At 40.3% G+C, this 23111-nt stretch overlaps 1 protein-coding gene across 2 annotated transcripts in view; it reads right to left on the reverse strand.

Annotated features, from left to right (window-relative positions):
• The window catches only part of crybg1a (crystallin beta-gamma domain containing 1a), a 54559-nt gene that overhangs the window by 12935 nt on the left and 18513 nt on the right, over positions 1-23111 (reverse strand). The window contains exons 2-11 of one of the 2 annotated variants that reach the window (XM_054795400.1): positions 19613-19754; positions 8228-9591; positions 6395-7449; positions 2765-6015; positions 2595-2633; positions 2369-2487; positions 2050-2227; positions 981-1120; positions 462-588; positions 324-359 (exon numbers count right to left, since the gene is read on the reverse strand). In XM_054795400.1, the coding sequence (XP_054651375.1) occupies positions 324-359; positions 462-588; positions 981-1120; positions 2050-2227; positions 2369-2487; positions 2595-2633; positions 2765-6015; positions 6395-7449; positions 8228-9591; positions 19613-19754 (6451 nt within the window). The other variant, XM_054795402.1, reaches the window with a different exon arrangement.

The following is a 23111-nucleotide window of genomic DNA, read 5'->3' on the forward strand; positions in this document are numbered from 1 at the left end:
ATTCTGCTTGGACTGCTTGGCAGCTGTTGAGCTCTCATGAAAAAAAGCATCTCACATCTCACTCATTGGAGCTAATGAGTGATGCTGGCAACACCGAGTATAGGTAAAGTTGCAAGGTTTGTAGTGTGTCTTTCTGTGTAAATAACCCATGCTACAATGTGAACATCTACTGTTTATAGACAAGTGTGGCCTATATATGTACAAACATGTTTTCCCTTTAAATTTGTTGGGTGTGGCTTATATTCGGGTGTCCTCAGAATTTACGGTATTCAGCGCAATTTAAACCACGATGTGGCGAAGGACGACTTTAATACAATACAAACCTTGACTTCTTTGGGATGTTCCACCCGTATTGCTCCCTGAAAAGATGACAGAAACAATCATATAAGTGATACAATAAATAAAATACACAAAATGACAACAATGTGAGACCATCTACCACGTATTCAATTTGGACGTACAATTCGGAGTGGCCTGAGAGAGCCAACAAACGGCTGAGGGAAACCCCAGGACTCGGGGCAGGGAAACTCGCCCACTTCCAGCACTCCTACAAACCCCCCAAAGCCAGGGTCGCTGTACACAAGCCAGCTGAACATACACAGACACACAAGAGAAAGTATAAAATGACCATGGTGGTTATGCAGCAGTAACAAGCACCTCCTGGTGTTGATCATTATTCTTTACTCCAGTCTTTTCATAGCAGTAACAACACCGTGTTCAACCTGGTAGACCTTTACAGACTATAAACATATGCTACAAGTAAATCATTTTCTTGCGTTCAACCGTACTAGCTAGCACAGCAACAAAGAAATACAAAATGAAAAACGAACTGAAAAGAAAGGGTGCTGTATTTTACAAAGCAGTTCTGCCTTTTTGTTTTTCCAAACTGGGAGGTGTGGGTCAATGTAAGTAAATAATGGATTAGTGAGAATTACACCTCCAGTTAGACAGTTTCTGTTACGCTAGTGACATCAACTTACACTCCAGAATGGACTTTGATGGAACCAGTGGCCTGTGGGAGCCTATAGGAGCCAATTTCCACTGTGTCATCACAGTAAGACGACATCCTTCCCAAGCCATTAACTTCTGTAAACAGGTCGATTCTTGGTTCGCTATAGTCCTGCAAGTACACAGGACAACAAATATTGTCCAGCAACACACAGGAAAAATATCTAAAGAATGATAATATATTAATTAATTTAAATCTTATTTTTAATCCTTTTAACATTTTTAACATTTTTATTTCTTCCTTTTCCTTAAGGTTGCACATTTTTTAAAAATTCCTATTTGCTTGACTATTTTATTTTTTTAACACCTTCCTTTCGTTTCACACAGGAAGTTAACAAAACCTGAAACGACAAAATTCAAGAAAAGATTGTGAAAAAAAGTTATGAATGAATTACCAGTAATATATATGGAGAAAGGGTAAGATTACATTTAACTTTGCTTCTTCTTACTGCTTTTAAGACATGTTGAATTGTGCAAATGTAACCATGTGATCTTCCTTAAATGAACTTATTAAGCATGCCTGAAACAAATAAACCCTACCAAAAAGGCCCAGTTATTCGATATTAAAGTGATAAGCCATCTGTTTTGTCTGTGCATAACACATGATTTATTTAAGCATCTCCTTCATCCGTATTGACAACTGTTTGACATTTTTGAGGGTTGAATGGCTTAAAACTTAAAAAGATAGCAGTACACTGCATCGTAGTGAGAGGTGTCTGTAGTATTTTGGGTACCTTACTTAGTTTCATGAGCGGGGTAACGTGTTGGAAACACCTCTGAGGAAAATACATGAATTAAAGATAAATATACTGGACTTAAAAGACAGAATTTCAGAATTGTCCAAGTTATATTGTGCAGATTCTTAATTGAACAACTTTTAAATGTCAACAAGTACATGAGCTGATTAATGAAGGCTCAAACAAATGGCTGCATAGACAGGTAACTTATCTGTGAAATTTAAAGTGGTGAGCAAGACCTCTACTATGCACACTATGAATGCAGTGATCCAAGGCTGATCTGCACTTTCATGTAGCAACTTACCTTCACTGCCAATCGAATAGAACCGATGATCATGGGTGTTGTTGAGACAGGCTGACCCTTCTCATCCACGGCCATAGGGGCTCCATCTTCTGCCCACATGTTTACAATACGATCTGTTTGACCTTCCTCGAGGGCAATGACACGGCCCTGGAAGCCCTTGTTTTCATACAAGAGCCAACTAAATAGAGAATTACACAAAAAACAACATATTTAATATTAGTACGTAATAGGTGAATCAACTTATAGGTGCCTCTAGTAAATGACAAAGAAAATGCAAATCACACAACTCATTCATAATATTACACTGACATCCTCCTACCATCCTCTGATGACTTGCACTGAGATGACAGGTGACAGTTTCATCACTGTAGCGTCCTCGACGTCACAGCAGAGTTCATACACGTTGCCTCCAAACTCACCATGTTCATGTATGAACATCTGGATCACAACACATTATAATTGGACATGGCAGCAATGCTTTCATTATGTGTGATGATAAATGTGATACAAATCAGTAGTCACATCTACAAATAGTAACATCTTACTTTGCCAGGTCTTTTGTGAAACCCTCTCATTACAGGTGTCTGCGAGGAAATGTCATAATATGAACACACAGCAGAGCCAAGGTTTTGATGATTTCTTTAATCGAACTAAGTATAAATTACACCATACAATACTAAAGCAATCAGATTGAAACGCATATTCAAATGCTTACCTTAGACTTTTTCTTTCGAGGAGTCTTTGGGATGTATTCGCTGGGTGGAGGTAGCACAGCATTACTGACTTTAGGCATCAAAGTCTGGTCCATGACACCACGTCCGTCAGAATTCTGTGTTGTTTTAGGTGCCTTTGAGAAGTCCTGGGCAACCTCACTCTCTCCCCTGTCCTCAAGGTTTTTCTCCTGATGATCAGGCAGTTGGATTTGTGGGAATGAAGGCAATGGAGGTGGGGAGGGACAAAGTGTTGACTCACTGGCTGTACCATTACCACCACCCACAGCAGTGCCTGCGCCTCTCCCCGTCACACCCCTATTATCTGATTCAGGTTCAGGAAAGGTTGAATCAACAGTTTCCTGTTTTCCAAGCGAAGGCTCTTCTTTGGATGAAAAAGTGTTATTTGGGTCAGAGGCTACGACTTCCTTGCTCCTCTTACTGGAGCGAGGGGAACTTAGTAAGCTTGAGAGGATTGATATCCTTTGCAGTCGGGATGTTGGCTTCCCAGGCTGCTCGCCATTGTTCTGCTCCATCTTTGTCCCCTGTTGGACTTCATCTTTTCCTTTTATCTCATTTTCCTCTTTACATGAGGATGTGGAATTGTTTGTTCCATGGGTTTTTTCCAGGGTCCGCCCTTCCCGCTTAGCTGCTTTTTGTTTTAGCACCATCGCAGGTGAGGGGTCCTTTAAACCGTTTCCTTTCTTTTTCAAGCCAAACTGGAATTGTTCAGGGTCAAATGTTTTCTCAAAGTGATCTTCCCTAATGGCTGGCATGGCAAAAGGGGGAGATGGGGACTTCATACGAGGGTGCTTCTTAACAGGCAGTGAGAAAGCAATGCCTCCTGCTTTAATGTTCCTAATGAAATCCTCCAATTCATCATGCTCATGACATTCATCTTCACTGGCCGAGGCATCAGGCCGCCTTCTGTTGTCCTTTTTTTGTTTGAGATGATGTTCCACGTCCAACCAGCTGGATGGTTCCTCCTTCTTGACCTTTGCTTTCTTTTCCCTGGTCGCTTCCTCATTCTGATCAGACAAGCAATCCAATACATTAGTGAATTTATTTTTTTGTGTTTTTCCATCCTCCTGTTCCATGTTCTGCTTGCCAGCCATCATCTTCTCACCCTCTTGGCTTGATATTTCCACTTTCATGCCTTGATTGTTTTCTTTGATACCACACCCAGTATCTTCTATTTTACTTGTGCACAAACCAGACTTTTTGGTATCTTGTGCCATGACCTCTGGAGCTTCTTTTATTGCATATTCTGATTTAGCTTGAGTTCCTTCTTCCATACTTTTACTTGAAGACTCTTTTATTCCCCGTGTACTGTTTGCGTCAACATTTTGGCTTCCTTGTAGAACTTCAACATCTGATTTCTTTGCTTGATCAGCAATTTTATCTTGTTTTTTAACGCTCTTATCTTCTTTGCTCACAGACTTTGTGTCTTCTTGCTTGTTAACTTGAGAGATGGTTGTCCCAATGGAACTTTCAGTCAGTGAACTTTTCATCAATGAAGCCTTTGTTTCACTATTATCAGTCAATTCAGCACTTTGACTGGCCTTTTCAACATGACTGGGTTCATCCTGATGATCATTGTTACTCCTGGCTCCCTCATCATTGGTTAAAGGTAATTTGGGTTCCAGTTTTTCTTTACCTGTTGCTTTCACCTTCTGCAGAGGTTCCGTAATCCCGCTTGTGGCCTTGTCCACAGAATCCTCAGCAATTTCTGTGGAATTCACCACCTTGGTTGTACGATCACAGACTGCACTTATTTTACTTGGTTTCTGTGCTTCACTCTTGTGCTCTTTCAGGGTGTTTACGGTTTGCTTTCCCTCTTCTGAAGCTGGCAGTAAATAGTCCTGATCTGATGTTACTTGACTTGATTCCTGTTGTTTTCCTGCATCACAGTCTGTGGTTAGGGCCTTGAGCTCACTGCTGCAGTCATTGCCCATCAATGAAGCATCATTCAGCTTTTCACTTGACTTTGATTCTTTTTCCCCTCTTTCAGATTCTTGTGCTTGTAAAAAGGGCTCTTTGTCCAGCTGATATTCAACATTCTTGGGGGCCTCACTAACAGTTTTAGTGTCTGTGTCTATTGTCGTTGCTGATTTCTGGCCAACCTCCTCTTTACTTTTCTCCTCTCCTGCAGTAGTTTTTATTGAACATATGGCAACTGCTGACAGGGACATATTATTTTCTGGAACTTTAATTGGAACTTGCTTTTCAAATAATTTACAATCCTGCATTTTATCAGGAGTATTTAAAGAAATAGAAGGTGTGGTTAAAACTTGTTTTTGGAGTTCAGATTCATGGCCCATTGATGCAGATTCCATGGGACAGATGTTTGCATTTTCTTTCCCTTTTACTGTAACTGATGCTTCAATGGAACCACCTTGCTGAGAGGTTATAATGCTGTCACGCTGAATTCTGTCACCCAAGACAGGTTTCACAGACTGTGGTTCTGAATCTCCTTTTTCCTGAATAAACCCCAGTTCTGTGTTAGATTTAAGCTGGCCTGTCACTGAAAGGAGATTGTCCTTTACATTTTCCGAGGACATCTGTGGTGTCGGTAGTTGTGGTGTAGAACTGTCACCTTGAAGATCAGCTACATTTTCAGACGACGTCTGCAATGTCAGTTGTTGCGGAATATCATGCCCCTCTATCTGCCTATTTGTCTTCGCACCGTGTTCCTCCTTGACCAGAGCTACATCAGCTATCACTTCTTTTACTGCTTTACATTTGTTTTCAAGTTTTACTTCAACCATTTTTTGATTATTATTAAGCATTACTTGTTTTGAAATGTTTCTTATAGGACTACTTAGCACCTCTTCAAACCCCTGCACCTCAACCCCATTCTCTTTGGTTTCACTGGTGTCTGATTTACATGCGATCGTCTCACTGGGTTCTTCTTTTTGAGAAACAGACTTAAGATCACTTGTACCATCAGTGGCACTGCTTTTAAAACAACTTACAACAACACCATCTGCTGGTTTGACAACAGTCTCTGTGTTTGACAAATCGTCAGCTGGGGAATTTTGAAGTTGTCTTGATTTAACATTGTTAGAGCTCCTCTGGCTTCTTGTGGGGAGCTTGCTGGGGGATGAGGGAACAGAACTGTTCAATGGAGGCTTTAGGTGTTTTGTTTTGTGGTTTGAGTCTTCTTTATCTTGATTTTTGAGAATTGGTGTGTCAATATCGTCATTGCTGAGGCTTGTCTTAGAGATGTGTCTCAAAGGTTTAAGTGATGGCATGCCTGTTGGGCGCACACACAAACACAAAAATCACCTTCACAAAATGACAAAGGGCCATGCAGTGCAATGTAAACATGATTGATCCCAGAGCCTCCTCAGTTTGCTAAATTTACATTAAAGTTGTTCGTTAAGTGATAGATTTAAGTCTGTGTTCTGATCAAAATTAAGAGAAAAGACAAGAAGACATACAGTTTGGGTACATTTTTGCTTTAGAGCTTTTTTTCTTCTTATTCGGTACAGCATATATCTAAATGTATTACCATATACTGTATCTAATTCACTACTATTACCTAACCTGAGCACAAGTAAGAAGCTCTGCACAGACAGAAGCAATGTTAAAACTATATTGAGCATAGTTTACCAGGGCAACAACTCTCATACCTTTCTTTGGACTTCCAGAAGGAGAAGGTGTCTCACTGGCAGGTCTTTCCACACGTGCTGGTTCTTGCTGTTCTGGGCACTTCTGGGCTTGTTTGTTCCTGTCCGAGTCCGCCTGAGGAGATGTTACTTTTCTGTGGTTGGCTTCACTCGTTTTAGGAAAATCATTGTCCCACTTTCTAGTCGGAGATGAAACAGGCAGCCGGCTTTTTGATATCAAGGAAGTATGTTTATCTTTTTTTTTGGAATCCAGGTTTTGTCCATCCAGTGGTTGTCCTGTTTTAATATTCTCCTCTTGGTGTTCCTCCACACCATTTACTACGTTTACAGACTCTGTATGTTCAATAATGACATCATCCTTCACAACATTTTCTCTGTCACCTGACTGAGCTTGTACCCTATTTGCCTTGCCAGATGTTGGCTTCTGGACACCTTTGGTTGTAGAAACAAGAGATTTCAATGATTCGTTGGCTGTTCTTGCAATTTTTTGTAATTTGGAAGTGGCTATGGAGCCATGTGCAACTGGTGTTTTTTCTGATGATACCGATTTTATATCACTGTCTGATATTTGCCTTTGGGGGATTTTAGACTTTGGGAGACCAGTGGTACATTTGTCTTTTGATGGTGTTATCACAGAAACCGTTTTCCCATTGCTTTGTTGCTTTAGAGGTGGTATATCACTGGATGCTGCAACTTTTATGTCCTCGGTGGAGCCCTTTGCTTTTGTTGTCACATTTTTGGCCTTACCTCCCGCTGCTGTTGCTAAGGGCCTTGCTACACTTCCAGGAGCACAATGTCTCTCCACTGCTACTATATCTCCTGGTTTAGAGGCCGTGGCTTGGTTTGCTGTACCTCTTACCCTAGATGCTACAGTTTGTGATTTTGCTCTGCGCATATCTGGAGTTGCAGAAGTATCCTCAAAATCAGATTGCTCAGAGTCTGTTTTTTCTTTAGCTAAATGACCTGGAGTATTTGAGTCTGCAGACTCATCTGTTGATGCAAATGACGGAACATCTGCATGCCTTCTTTCCTCATTATTATTTTGAAGGTGTTGCAGTCTGTAAGGAAATACAATGGCGCAAATGAATACAAATGTGAAGATACACAACTTATATGTTAGTATATTATACTTGTGCTGTGCAAAAGACATTAGAAATTATGTTTGAGTCAGACTCCAATGCACTCTGCTTTTAACTGGTGCCGTTATGAGACATGCTAAAATCATGAAGATATCAATGCAACAAAACAACTAAGTACTAGACATTAAACATCACTTTTACACTAAATTATGTTTGGTACTGAGAGGTCTTGACCTTGCAGAAGAACTAAAAATCAGGGATTTTTTCAGGCAAGACCATCTACTGTATGGTATAAGGTGCTCAGTCTCTGAAAAAGCTGAGGGGTGTCGTCGCAAGGCCATTATTTTTTCAGTGTTCTAGAGCAGTATTTAAGCACTTTCAGCAATAATTCCTCTCAACAGCAAAGCAACAAGTGTGCAGGCAGTAGTGGGTAGTATATGGATGTACATCATAGACACAGGAATGGTGACCTTCATTTCCACTCAAGTTGCAGAGTAGAACATTTCTGGTCTGGTAGTTATTGTTTTAAGGCATTTTAAACTATGACTGTTTTACAAAATGTCAACACAATATAATTAGACAGTCACTATATCAATATTTCAGCACCTCATTGTTCTCCTCTGGTACAATATAGCACATGGGAATCCTAAGATCAGGTTGCACGCAAGCTTTGCTCTCGGTAGCTCCCCTGCGGTCTTTTTCTCAATTCAAAAGAGATTTTCAAAGAGAAACCACAAAAAATTGTAAAGACACTCACCGTTCTGCCTTTGTCAGCTCGGAAGTCTTTGAAGCTGAATATGTGCTGTTATCGTCCCCCACCTGCTTGTTACCGTCCAAACTTAGCTCTGGACTGACGGGCGCTGCATGGGCCACATCCTTGGGCTTCGAAGGCAGATTCACAGTCTTGCGTGTAACGCAAGTTCCTTTCGACCTTTGTTTTTCCTTAAAGGGGTGTTTCTTTGAGTCTGTGCCAGTGTCAGGCTCCTCTGACTGCCTTAAAGTAGTTTGCAAATCCCTGGGGGTTGATGTCAAGGAGATGGACAATTCTGGCGAGCTTCTAGTGGGAAGTAAAGTCTGTGAAGGGGAGGACGGGCTGTTTGTGTCCTCCTGAGTAACTAACTCATCCTCAGGAAATACTGTGACAGGTATGGCCAGCACAGGAGGCGAAAGTGGTATGAAGCCCTCCTCCCCTTCTGTCGTCCTATCCTCCTTGCTCATCTCCTCCCTCTCTTTTTTCTCCTCCTCTCCCAGGTAAACTTCCACTAGTATGGCTTTGTAGAGTTTAACAGGAGAATCACCAGGGGGTACTTGGTCTTTCCCCAGTGAAGGACTCTGTGCTGATTTCTTACTCCCAGCATCTGGACAACCTTCCTGTCGAGCAGAGATGAGTTGAGACGTTGATGACTGAGAGCCTAAAGTTATTCCTTTGAGGGTCATACTGTGGCTCTTTTCTCCAAATGTAACTGATGTTTTATTTGTCCCAACGCTTATAGATGTTAGATTTGGTGATTTAGGAGCTGCATCCTTGATTTTTAGCGTTGGTAAGCTGGTTGGGGAATCACTTAAACCTTCTGCATTTTTCACAGTGATTTCCTCCAAATTCATCTGCAGCCTCTTGCTTACTTCCTCCACCACTGACTCTGTAAAGCCGACCTCTGAGCTTGAATCAGCACATGGCAAAGTGGTGGTTGCAAAGTCCAGGGCAGTGGGGGTCACATTCCCTGAATTCCTTTCACTACCGGAAGTACTCCCCCTCGAAACGGGAACCTCCCTGACACTGCTTTGGCTACTACTGATAGAATCCGCAAAAGGAACATCTCCTTCAGCCGTCAACAGAGAAGTCACGCTTGAAACGCTGGGACTAGAGCTTTGGCTGAGTGTGTCCATTCCCACCCGGGGGTCTGTCTCTGCTGGCTTCCCATCTTTTCGGGAAGGAGTAGGAGTCTTCAAGCCATCTTCTTGTTGAAGCGGCGGTGAGTGTGGAGACAAGGGGGATGCTGGGGAACCAGGACAACTGGCACTGACTGAGGTGTCTGAAATCTGGCTGCTTCTGCTCCTCCGTTTCTTGGGGTTGAAGAAGTGACTGAGACGATCCAACACCCCCTTTTTCTCCTCGGAATTCTGAAAAAATGCACACAAGACGCACGCACAAGATAAAAGTCAGTGGTTTAGACACTTTAACTCGTGATCGAAATATAAACAACATTGATCACAGTCTTATGACAACTAGCGAAACATGATTTTTATCTTATGTTTTGTCCTTTCGTCCACATGTTTATGTTTATCATTACCTGAAACGGACAGGAAAGGTTTTTTGCATGATGATGATGTCACTGAGATCCTTGACTCACCTTAGAACAGAAATATGTTTGCCTCCTTCCTTTTATAATAGCTATAGTAAGCAATTGCTGTTAATTTATGGCCAATTTCCAACAGTAATAGTAATGCAATAAGGTTTTGTGCTGTTGTTTGCAATGCATTGTGGACTGTTCAACGTGAATCAACAGAGCACAGGCCTTCAACAGTATGTTAAGGTGATAAATTACAGTAAAATACAGTATTTTTAAAATTTGCTGCATGCCAAACTCATGAGGGAAAGTTTGCCTGCCAGAACACTGGAGACATGTGTTGCTACACATGAAGAAGACGTTCTGCTTCCTCCGCATCTATGGGATTGTGCATTTACAAATAACACAATAAGTAAAGCTAACTTTAGTTTCTTGGTCAGGAGTATACAACTAAAATAATGTTTGAAATCATACTGTTGCTCAGCAAGTCATCTAGCTAGTGAATGTTTTTATTTTTGCATTTGACTTCGCTATGGTTAATTTAACATATTGCTCATCTTCCTTCGGACAAGTGAGAACTGCAGCCCAGTTAATGCTGGCATGTTAGCACAACCAGGCTCGGCCAGCAAGACGGAGGGTATGAAGAGCACATCCTTAGAATAACGACACACCATTACTTTGCACACTAACAGGGATTGTTTTAACAAAAGGTGGTATTTATTGACAGAGACATGAATTCAGACTCTGACAAGAAATGAGCAGCAGAACATGGGGGCTCAAATCAAGTAACAAAAATATTTCACTCCACTACACAAAAAACATGACCCAGAATACAACATAAATGGAGTAATTCTCCAGCATGACTTTCCTGTTCTGTATCTTACAAATATTTTCCCAGCTCACACTTCCTATAAGCTTCAGTGGAGGTGTACAGTGTTCCCTTGCTCTATCACGGGTCACCTTTTGCGGATTCCCTTTTTTGCGGAAATTTTTTAGTGCTTTTTTATTTATTTATTACGGCGTATGGACGCTGTTACAGGCCCAGACTAGCCCTTTAAGAAGAATTAAATTGTGGGAAGTTGAGTGTCTCTCTTCCCTCTCTTGTCTGTCTGCACCGTCCATTTTGTTCTGTGTCCTGATTGGCTGTAGACCATTGTCAATCAATCTCCTTCATGCTGCCCTGCAGTGTCTCCTGTGTCATCGCTAGCTTGCTAGCTTGTAAATGAATCTGTGGTTCGAAGGAGGAGGCCTGCAACAGGAGGAGTACTGCAGCAATGTGTTTTAACAAGGATACAAAAACGCTACAGTACAGCGTAATGGCACCAGGACGAAAAGGAGTGAAATACGTGTGAGTGACTTAATAATTTCTTGTGTGCGACCTGTAGGTTGATCATTAAAATTCAAACTAAGGTTTGACCGTTTTGAGCGTGTTTAAACAAGAGAGAAATGTGAGAAAATGTTATTGCCTGTCTGAGAAAAGTGTATAAAGTGTATGGTGAGAACTTTTACAACCTTAAAACATATATAATAATTATAAAAAATGAAGTTGTCTACACTTATTGCAGGCTATTTTGGGAACCTATCCCCAGCGATAAACTAGGGAACACTACTTGTACATGTGAACTGGCTCCAGTGCAATGTTCAGCAGGTCAAATAGTTCCAAAATATAGAAAGATTGGATAGGAAAATCAAGCTACAAAATGATCTCATGGTATCAGTACCAGTTACTGTATTTTCTGGACTATAAGGCACAATTTTTTTTCATGGTTTGGCTGGTCCTGCGACTTGCACTCCGGAGCGACTTACTGTACGATTTTTTCACACTGACAGACGCGAGAGGGCGCTCGCGGCTTGTATGCCACTGCTGTATAGTGTGTGTCATGTTGTTACACTTCAATGCCCCTAGATGGCACTATGTACGTGGAGTACAGTACACCGGTATGTCTGCTGTATGGAAGAGGTGTCAGTTGATCTATTGCGATGCTGGAGATGTTGCCACCCACTCTGAAATAAAGCCACCCAAACAAGAGATAAGTTGCTCTCTTTTTAGTTGATATATCACAGCCAGTATCTACTACTCCTAATCATTCCTGTACCACTGAAAATTAACAATGTAAACATCAACTTATAAAGACAACTGAGGGGCTATCCACACAGAAAAATTTTCATGTCAAAATGGCAAAGTATTTTATCGTTTCAGCCTCTCATTCACACTGGAATGTCGTTCTGGGTGACATGAAGCGGTATTTTTTGAAAACGGCTTCCAGAGCGGATATGCATACAGGCAGTGAGCTTTGACGACAAGCCAACGTAATACCAAATATTTCGACATTCTACTGATATTTTGTTGTCTTACTCCATAACGACTTGCAAAAATTATTCCATTTCTCGTAAGCGGAAGACGACGGACTTATGCGCATCCGTTCTTTCGTCCTCTATGGTTTGGAGTGTCACGTGGTTCCGTCTGCGTGCCTGTTCACAGCACCAAACGGAGCATATAAAGACAACTGAGAAAGACGGAACACAAACGCAACCAAAAAGAAAATCCATATTCTACAGATTCCAAGCTGCAAGTAGTGAAACATGCAGTCGAAAACGCTAATCGAGCAGCAGAAAGTTTGGAGTGAAAAAGAAGCTTGGGAGGGACTGGCGATAAATGAACTGCAATGAAGGAAAGGAAAAAAGCTAATCACGGGCTAAAAGCCAGATGGCCTCAGCTAGACGAACAAGTTCACAAATGGGTGCTTGACAATGTGCTGCCGGGAGACGCTTGTCAAAAGTGTAGTTACGTCTCCACGCCCAGGTAGATGCCAAGGCGGTGAATATAGATGACTTTGCGAGTTGTTTTAATATGTTATGTTAATATACCACCGATTCAGGTTACGTTAACAGACGCCTATTTAGCCTGTTCTCCATTTTGTTATTACGATGAAGATGAAATGTCTGTTCTTGGTCTCTGATTTTATCAAATAAATTTCGCCCCAAAAATGCGGCTTATAGTCCAGTGTGACTTAAGGGGGCGTTACATCCCGACGTATGTGCTCCTATGTGCTGGCTACATGCAAAAATGGGAACAATCGCAAGAGACACACACATTGCCCGTAACTGATTTTCAAAACCGCAGACAGCACGCAAAGCCCGTAGAAAGAAAATTGGGATGAAAATTATTTCCTACGTGCACGTAGCCAGGTCGCAAGAGCAAGGCAGAGGATTGCGTGTGTCACAAGTTTAACAGTACATTGTGTACATGTACTTTGAATGGGACTTCATATACAGTAGGTCAGTAAGCTCTCGCTTGTCTTTTGCTCTCATTTTCTCATGTTGTTCTGGCAGGCTGACAAGTGCGACATTAAACATAAAATACTTTGATATGGCCAGCTCTAGAGGCTTGTAATGTTTTTGTACATTCCTGAGTTATTTTGCTTGTTGTTGTTTTAGAGTGCCAACGCTGGAATAAAGCCAGGAAGAGTAACAATATGGTGACTAGTGCGGTCATGATCATCTCTCGCTGACTGAGAAGATTCCTCTTTGAATAGCCTGTCCACACCGACTCAAATGAAGATAAGCATGCACTTACTTCTAAGAGGTAAAACACAAGCCTCTTTCCTCTCTATTAGTTGCCTCAGTGTTTGGCCAATTGTTTGGTCCAGGTAAAGGTCAAAGTTCAGTAGGATAAGACACTAAGTAAAACAAAAGCATAGAAACGTTGCAAGTTTTTTTCTGTTTTTCTGTTTGGTAAGGTCTCTTAACATGTAATCTAAGAATTTTAGTTTATTGCCATTGTGACAAGCAGACACTATTTGGTTGTTTTTATTTTGCACCTCAGAATCTCTTTGGACTATGGATGGATGGATGGATCAAATTTTTTTTGTTTGTTTTTTTAATTATTATTGTGTTTTATAGTAGCAATATTCATGTTGACGCCTGTTAAAATAAACATTTGTGTGATTTATATCATTTCTAAATTATTTATTATTTAGCAGATGTTTGAGCACTTTTCTGTAGCTCACAGAACCACTGTTTTGATTGCAGTGAAAACTGAGATTTTAGACATTCTAAAGTGCTGAGTTACTATATTACACATGTCTACAGTAAACACTGAGTAACCAGTGAAAAAGTAACCCCAGAATGTTGCTGTAAATTAAAAATCATTACTGAAATACAGTGCATTTTATTTTAACTGCGGGCTGTGAAATTGGTCAACAGAAAATTAGAATGGCATTTTATTTTTATTTCTGCATGTTTTTTGTTGTTTTGGATGAAAAGGATATTTTGTTTTACTATAACCGGCTTGTGGCTTGACCTACAATAATAAATACACTTTAGACCAATAAAAAATTTATTTGTGGACCTTTAAGATTGGTGTTTTTATTTGGATAACTTTGTACTAATCGGTTTGTAACATTTCATGTTTGTATTTTTAAATGGTTATTGTTTATTTCTGTTTTGTTACTGCCCGACGTTGACACACGTGTTAGGGTTTGATGCAATACAGTCCCAATATTCTGATATTTTGTATGGTTTCATGTACGGGTGTCTTAGAATATTCGACTACTCAACGATTCGATTTGGATGAGTCTAATTTACGTATGTGACGTGTGTGACAAATGACGTGTGTGTTTAACTTTAAACACCAACAGTATACTTACTACGCATTCTGTCACCAACCGGGCCAAGAATTAAACAACAGGTCCATCTTTCGCATAGCCAACAGCACAACACAGGATATCACACACCCACTGCATCAATACCTCATCCCACCACCTTCAGGGCGAAGATACAGAACAATTAAGTTCACGAGGGCCCATCTTGTGAAAAGCCTGATCCCTGCAGCCATAGCCGCCCCGAATAACAGGCCCCGCTGATCTGTCTGTCCGGCTTGTTACTTTGTAATGTTTTCTCTGTAATGTACAGTCAGTGAAGATAAATTTCCCCGAGGGGACCAATAAATCAAATCTAATCTAATGTAATTAATAAAATCCTCCAATGCAGTTGCACAATCCAAAAGTAGCTGAGATGAGCCCTGGGACGAACGTCAACATCGACAAATTTATTGGCTAATAGTGCCTACTAAAAAATCCGAAGTGTGGACGTATTTTGAAAAGGTAAAAGATGACCTCAAGAAAGTAAAATTAAACTTGTATCAGCAGCTTCTTGCATATCAATGGACAACAACCAACATGGCGTATCAATTAAAATGGGTAAGGCTTTTATGCTAACTGTGGATTTTAATCCAAGGAATTAGGCTGGTAAATGAGAGTTTTGTCAAGTTGTTGTTTTTCAAGCCGTATTGCCATATTGCCATATAAGCCGTAAGCCATATTGGTCCTTGTACCATTTTATTTGCACTTTTCTGATACTATATGCCCACTTGCTGAAAGTGACCGTGTTTCGGTTGTGTTTGTTTTGCTTTTTGTGTCACTAAATAAATAAAATATGACGCAAATGAGATCTGTTTATTTGTAGGGAGCCCCATTAGCTGTGCTCCAAAAACACAAAGTTCGACAATTACTTGACTCCAGGCAAAATCCATGATTCAGATTCCACTTTGAAAATCCTTAGTTGAAGACAGCGCTGGCTTCATGAATTAAAACTGAAACAGAATGCTCATGTCTGCTAATCAACAACAACCAATTATTTATACATACACTTTGTTTTGGCGTGACTAATGTGGAAAAAATGTTTTCATTCAAATTACATATTTAGCCACCTTTTAATCAAAGTAGTTATGAGAATATCCGAGTGCAACCAGTTTCCTTTTTCGTCAAGTTGAAGTAAAATTAAATACAAACATTTATTTACTAGTAGCGATCAGGCAATTTGAATTCAACTTAAATGCATTTTCTTCAAAATAAACAAAATTCAATTCAACATGACAATAACCCAACTGGGATGAATAATAAGTAACTCAGTGGGCATAAAACCTAATATAAAACTTGATACAAGGCTCAAGGTTTACATTCCATAGTCAATGGCCAACACATTAACACCAGCACAAGTGTCCTGCCTTTCAAAAGATGAAAATGCTCAGTTTTTCATTAAGTTCTGTGTTTGGTGCATACCTGTGATAAAATTATTTTTCAATACCTTAATAAGGATTTGTTTGTGTGTTACATGAGAGGTGCAAAACCCTCCAGTATGTTACAGAACAGACTGCACCGTCTAAACTAAAGTAAAAGTACTCCAATAACAAACATACTGTTAAAGTAATATGTGTGACAATGGCAATGTAAATCCAAAAACATTATCAACTGTCATTGTGCAAGTGTACGTCACCTTTTCATGTCAAAGCAGTGTATTGTAAGCGGCAACAGCTGTGACTTCAATGCGACAGTCAGTGAGTTAGTGAGCACACACAAATTGTCAGATTATCCCCGTTCAATGCAAACCACGATAGTCCCATTGCTGACTGTGGACCATACTCTCAACCCAGTGAGAATACAGAAAACATTAAGTTACATACCATTTGACTTCCTGGCATCGAAAGTGTAATGGTCCTCTCCAGATTAAGGTGAAATAAATTCAAACATTTCCTTTAGAATAATCCTTAAATTATTTGACAAACGTCAGTTCACACCAGTTATCATACTTCTAAGTGGACCCATCTGAGCAGTATATGTAGCCAGTCATGTCCTGTGCAAGTGACAACAGGCTTGTGGCTCTGCGAGCGTTGTGTAGACTGTGTGTGACTCGAGGGCATGGTCATTTGCATATGCAGTAGCATTGAGAAATGATTATTAAGAGAAACGGCCGGCGCGGTTCACAAGCAAGTCAAATGAAAAGGGTGTGGACAAGAGGGAAAGCCACACTTCTTCAGTCTGAAGAGAAAAATCAATACAAAATAATGAATTAGACTGTTTATTAAGAGGCTTGTGACGCTATCATGTGCGCCACAAAGCTAACAAGCGCCACATTTGTGTTGCTCTCTTAACAGGTAAGTCAAACACTGAGCACACCAATTTTTATAGGGGTGTCCAAAGTGCACCTCAGGGGCCATTTGAGGCCCCCTGCTTGTTTTTTAATGGCCCACGGCACATTGTAGAAATAAAAATAAACCAAAACATCCAGCAAAAATGGGAAAACTAGAGCAAAAATCTAAATGTAAAGGAAGCTGAAATGTTGATATTAATAACTAATAATCAAAAACATCTTTGTCTTTAAATATATATACAGTTTGGTTTTTTTTTAGCCTGTTTACAAAATGTAAAAATACATAAAAATATCAAAGTGGCCCCCGTTAATTTTCAGAATGCAGCCTTCAGTGGGAAAACTTTGGACACCCCTGCTATACAATATATCCTAAATGCTCGGTGCGTTTTGAATTTATTTGGAACCTTTCTGAACAACACACCTGTTGCCAAACTTTAACACCATTTGACTAAACAAACAGCACCTCATGGCTCGGTTTTCCAGTTCGTGTTTAAATAGAATAAAACCGATACCCGTGTGGCCTCCATTGGAGCTTGATATTGTATTTATCAACACGTATCCCTCGCTACATGGCAGTTTGACCTTCACTCTAGCGCGGTTTTTCAAACATTAACGAATTAATACATACTTGCTATTTCGTGGTTGACTACGGCCTAGTTTTAGTTAGAAAATATGCATATCATTTTCAAGCATAAAAATGGCAAAATAAACTAAAATACAAATACAGCATAAGAGACCACCATCTTCTGAATGTAGTATTCTACATCGGTCACTAGGTGTCAGTAATTGTTTAGTGAGACCACCATGGAAGCACCAGACTTGAACAACCTGCTTTTATAGCAGGTTTGAATCATCTCACAACAGGCACAATGATAACTACAGAAGCACTCGGAGGAAGTGCCATAGTTGCCCCCCATATTGTGATTCAAACCAAACTAATAATCTTACATTTTTTGGCTCAGTCTTTGATATTTTGTAGAACCTGTCGGAAACTAGTCCTGTATGTTTTTCCCAAGTGCTCTGACCACTTTTTGTGGAGTTATATGCACAAATGCTGAAAATGGTGCTACCTCGCAAGGTTGAAGAATGCTTCAAAAAAGATTCCTGAATCCAGACGATGATCCGGATCACCCTCAAAATGTAATCAGTTCTTCCATATCCCATTTCCGACAATTCCTGAAAATTTAATCCAAATCCATTCAGAACTTTTGAACACAAACAAACAGACAACACCGGCAAAAACATAACTTAAGGGTAATAAGGTGATAATCATAATAACAACACAGGTTACTGTTGCAGCCATAGCCCACAACAAGCTAAAACTCAACTCTGAACCCGCAACGTCACTTCCTGTCGGCCATCGATTCTGCTCCGCTACAAGGTAAACTGTCTTAAATGGCTTATTTTATCTGATTATAGTTACTGTATTGGGTAATTCGAATGTAAAGGTGACTATATGGGTGTTATTTCATGTCTAGATGGCTCTAATAATGCTAAAAAACATATTTTGAAGATCGTACACAGGTTTTCTATGCCATAACTAAAAAAATATGGAATTTATAATGAAGGAATCCTACTTCAAAGGGATCCTACTTTGAGGAAATCTACTTTTTCACGATCAGGTCTGGAACCAATTAACGACAATAAATAAGGGATTACTCTACTCAACTTGTTCCCACTCAATCCTGCATGTTCATGCATAACAGTGATATTTTATGTTCAGTGTTTGAGGCCTAATAATGGCTGCTTGTTGTCCCCTTGGTAAAACCTCAGCACTAACACCTGGACTTGACTCATAAACACTAGTCAACGTCATTTAGCAAGGGGAAATACAAAATCATTACAGAGTACTTTATGCACTACTTCCTTATCTGATAGTTGATAAGGCAGGCACACAGGGTGCAAGGAGCTCATGTTAACATTTCTCTTGTGCAGACCAGCCAAAAAGTCCACACAGTAACAGGTAGGATGTCGAGGGTTTTGCTCCACAAACAGAAAACGACAAGACCGCGCCCGCACACAAACACACCCACATAAAGTATAAGCTGGCCTTATATAAAGCTGAACTTACACACACTAGCCTACATGAAGTAAATAAAATCTCTACAGCAACAAATGTCAATTAAAGTAAAGGCATGTAAAAATGTCATACAGAAGCAAAGTTACTAGAGTATTCCTCATAAACAACAAAGCATGAAAAAGGTGGTATCAGGTGGGTGAGCAGGTTGGACAGGATCATGTTGTAAAATAGCCCAGGGACAACGACATCCCACAGGATAATGCACATCTTGCGTTACACTACCGTAGCCTGTTTTCATGACCTCAGTCGAGTCAGGCATGTTAGCCACTGACCTCTGCAGGCAGAAATCAGCAAAAGCTGTCAAAATGCAAGTGACAAAGCACAAATATTTGTCAGAGGTTTTCACTGAAATTCTTAGGAACCAGAGCTGTATTCTAGGCAAACAGTTTCAGTACTCAAATTTGGTGGGAGTTGAACTGGACTGCTTTGGAGTTTTGCTCCTCATATGCTTGCAAACAACTGAACCTATTAGACATCCCAATATGATGAGTTACTCACAAAGTACAACTGATTTGGGCACACCGCAAAGCCGAAAAATGCCTTGTTGGTAAAAATTCTAAAATGTTTGATTTGTTGGTTTTACTAAATTCACATTTTACTTTCAATTCAACTAGTCATTACTTTTCATCAAAATAAGTGCACTTAATGAAATATAGATCAAAATCATACATTTTCACTAATACTTAAATACATCAGATTCAAGGTGCAATCACAAATCAGTCATAAATCCTTTTTATCATACCTTGGGAACCTTATCTGCAAGTGTGCACAATTCACACCACATTGTCAGCCTCAAGAGTGAAGCCTGGAGAGCTCATGCAGATGTTCTGTTGCAATTACTGACCTTAAAGTACATGGATGGTGAGGTAGGGCTTCCCGGTTGAGTCATGTTGAAGTAGCTCATGGAGCTGGAGTCAGAATGAGGGTCCCAGTCCGACTCAGTCTGGAGAGAGCACACCGTGGAAACACTCATCTGGTCGTAGCTCCTGGTCAAAGGAGGCAGGAAACAGAAAGGGGGGGGCGGGGGGGGGGGGGGGGGGCACAAAGGATATGAGGTCATTAGCTTTTCTTCCTTTCACTATTCGGAGGATCTTTGTAATGAAAAAAAGAAAAATAACACGATATGACGCTTGACGGACAACATTCAGTTCAAAGTGGCATGCCACGCTTACAGAGCAATTAGAGGGCCTTTGTGGATTCTGACCTGTGTGTGAGGCATGAGGAGGCATGAGGAGTCTCCCCCCCCAACTGATCCTGATTTGTTGCCACAAAGCACAGACACACAAATTACACCTAGAAACACTTAAACAAGATAACTTCAGTAAAACCCAGTAATGAAAGTACATTTATATGTAGAAATGTGATCTTGTCTTGCATAAAACATACCGTATTTTCACAACCATAAGGCGCACTTACTCATGGGTACGAGCATACTGTATATTTTGCTTTGGGTCAGAGACAGATTTAATTTGATGATTTGGATATGCTATTTCATGGCAAGCTATCTACTAACAGGAAAGCGACATCACTTGGTTATAGTTTCGTTTTGTTAGCAGTGCAGTGTAAGAAGACATTATCCAGGGTCAGAACAGGAGTGCAATACTGACTTTTCTCCACAAGGGGGAAGAGTCACATTGTTTTTCACAGACACATTGGTGTCTGTGAAAAACAGTGTCTGTGTGTCCCACACTGACATTAAATATTTTATTGTGATCCTCAACAAATGATGTGTTAGTACATGGTGGGTAGCTGTCCTTCAGATGATTATTAACAACCGGCAGTTATGTACATAAATAAAGAGATAACTTATTTGATCAGTCATGTAAAACAGAGTGTACAAAACACGAGCAAAATCTTATTTTGCACACCACAGCAGAAGAGCAGATATTTTATCATATTTACATTCTTTTCTGGGGCTGGGCTGCAGAGTGACCTGACCACACCTCACCTGATAGGAGCCTACATGGCTTAAAAAAACAAAACAAGCTCTACATACAGTAGATCTCTGCTTTTCGCAGGGGGTTACCTTCCACGACTAGGGGATTGGGGAAAATAAAATTAAGACCTAAGAGTGCCTGTTTATCCACACACGGCTCTTCTCCCTCCAAACTGTCCTGCTAGCATTGACATTGTCTTTCTCCCTTTGATTTCAGATCAACATAAAAAAAAAAAAATTGCAATAAAAGTGACAGCTCCAGAACCGTCTCTCTGCAAATGCCATTGTTCACTAGTGATGGAAGTGAATCAGTTAAATGCTAATTGCATAATCCAGGTGATACAGTCGTCCCTTGTTTATCATGCTTAACTGGTTCGAGACATGACCGCGATAAGTGAATATCTGCGAAGTAGGATTCAATATTAATAAACAGAATACTTATGTAGTTGGAGCATAGAAAACCCGTTTATGACTTTCTAAATAGAGTTTTTACCATTATTAAGAGTCCTGTAGACATTAAATAACACCTAGGCCGGTCACAATAACAAATTTTGCTGGTGGATAATTGTACTACAAATTATCGCCGATATTCAGTATTATCGCAACATTTTTTTGACAATTTTTTCCATTCATTATCGTCATGAGGTGTCATACACATTTGAACCACTAGGTGGTATTCAAGTGTAGTGTACACAGGTGTACCTGTGTGAGCCACATTAGCTTGATACAGAAGTTGCCTGTATGTATGTTTTTGCAATGTAACCGGTGACACTGTCTACTCTGCGGGCACGCACCATTTTGAACTGTTTTGAACGGCTCAGTAAGTGCTGACTGTCGGGACAAAGGCTCCGCTGCCCGAGAACCTCCATCAGTGTTTTTTTTCCCAGTTGAGAAAACTGTGTCGGTCGTCAGTGTTCATGCGCTCACCGTGTTCATTCTGTTTAAAACCAAAATATTCCCACACTGTCGCTGTGGCATTCGCTTTTGTACTGTCATTCATGTGAGTGTATGCTGGCTCACGGAGCTAACTGCAGCTAGGGTAGTAGCCATAGGCTTATCCATAGGTAGTAGCGAGCATAGAGTAGCTAGTAGCCCCGCCTCCACAAAGAATCTGAATGAGATGAGAGCCCACTCTCTCTGTTCATACCACTATAAAACCAATGCGCACATGCAGATGCAGAGTGAACCCTCTTGTCATCCAGCCGGTGTGTCACAGATAGACGAGCAGACACGCAATCATGCACATGTCAATTTATCAAGGACGTCATAATTATCGACCTGTTTTTTTTTTTTTAAGTGATTATCGTGACAGGCCTAATAACACCCCTATAGTCACATTTACTTTTACAGTCACTCACTCCTATTATTCTTTGTTTACACCACATTGCGCAGACTACAGGATCACTGCAGGGACAGACGGCCGCTGCTAACATAGCAAGGTACCGAGCTAACTAGTTAGCCTCTTCAATTTACTTATTCTAAAATTAAAGTGTTTCAAACGGAGTGAAGAAGAAGAAGAAAGCAAGATGTAACCACTTCCACACAGAATGGGAGAACTTTTTTTTCACTCCATCATGTCACACATGCCCTGGCTGACTACATGCAATGTGAAGGTAATGTAATATAACCTCATGTCTCATCAATGTATTATTACTGACACCTAGTGACCAGAATACTCATTTTTCATTAAAAACCTCTTTGAACCTTTCCAACCCAGGAAACATTTTTGGTTTGTGCATTGCAATTCAAGTCCACTGCAATTATTAGTATACAGTAGGTCTTCTACAACATGGACTAACAGTTGATTCATGCCTCAGCAGCTAGTATTACAGTGTTAAAGTGTCCCTTTGTAGATACCTCCAGCATGTGAATTGATTTATAGCTTGGCGTGGGATTTCACATGTCATGGCGTCACTGCAACAACACATGGATGCACGCTTTGGTGTCACAATGACTCATGCATTTGCCGTCATGGAAAGAATTATTACACCACCCTAGTTTCTTCAGTTTATTGATCCATTTGTTTATTGATAATTTGTTTGGACAAATATAATGATGATAACAAATATAGCATATCATAAGAGTTGAATTTAAGAGATGATGTCTAGCAACTTCCATGTTGTTCTTGATAATAACCAAAACCACTTAAGTTCTTACATGAATAGCTATAGCGTTGTACTGCCATAAATTGTACTCTTATGAGCTACTTTTGCTGTCATTATAATTTTACAAACAAAGGTACCTTTAGTTGTATCAGGCATTAAAATGAACAAGAAACTGAAGAAACAAGGGTGGTTTTTCCATGACTGTATTTAGCACTGGTGCTGTATAGCCTGGTTGATGGTTTTAATGGCCAGCAAACTGTGAAGCAATCTGATCTGAACTATACTTTGTCGTGATGTAGAAA

The sequence above is a fragment of the Dunckerocampus dactyliophorus genome, chromosome 13 (genome assembly GCF_027744805.1).
Source record: "Dunckerocampus dactyliophorus isolate RoL2022-P2 chromosome 13, RoL_Ddac_1.1, whole genome shotgun sequence".
In the NCBI taxonomy this organism is placed as follows: domain Eukaryota; kingdom Metazoa; phylum Chordata; class Actinopteri; order Syngnathiformes; family Syngnathidae; genus Dunckerocampus; species Dunckerocampus dactyliophorus.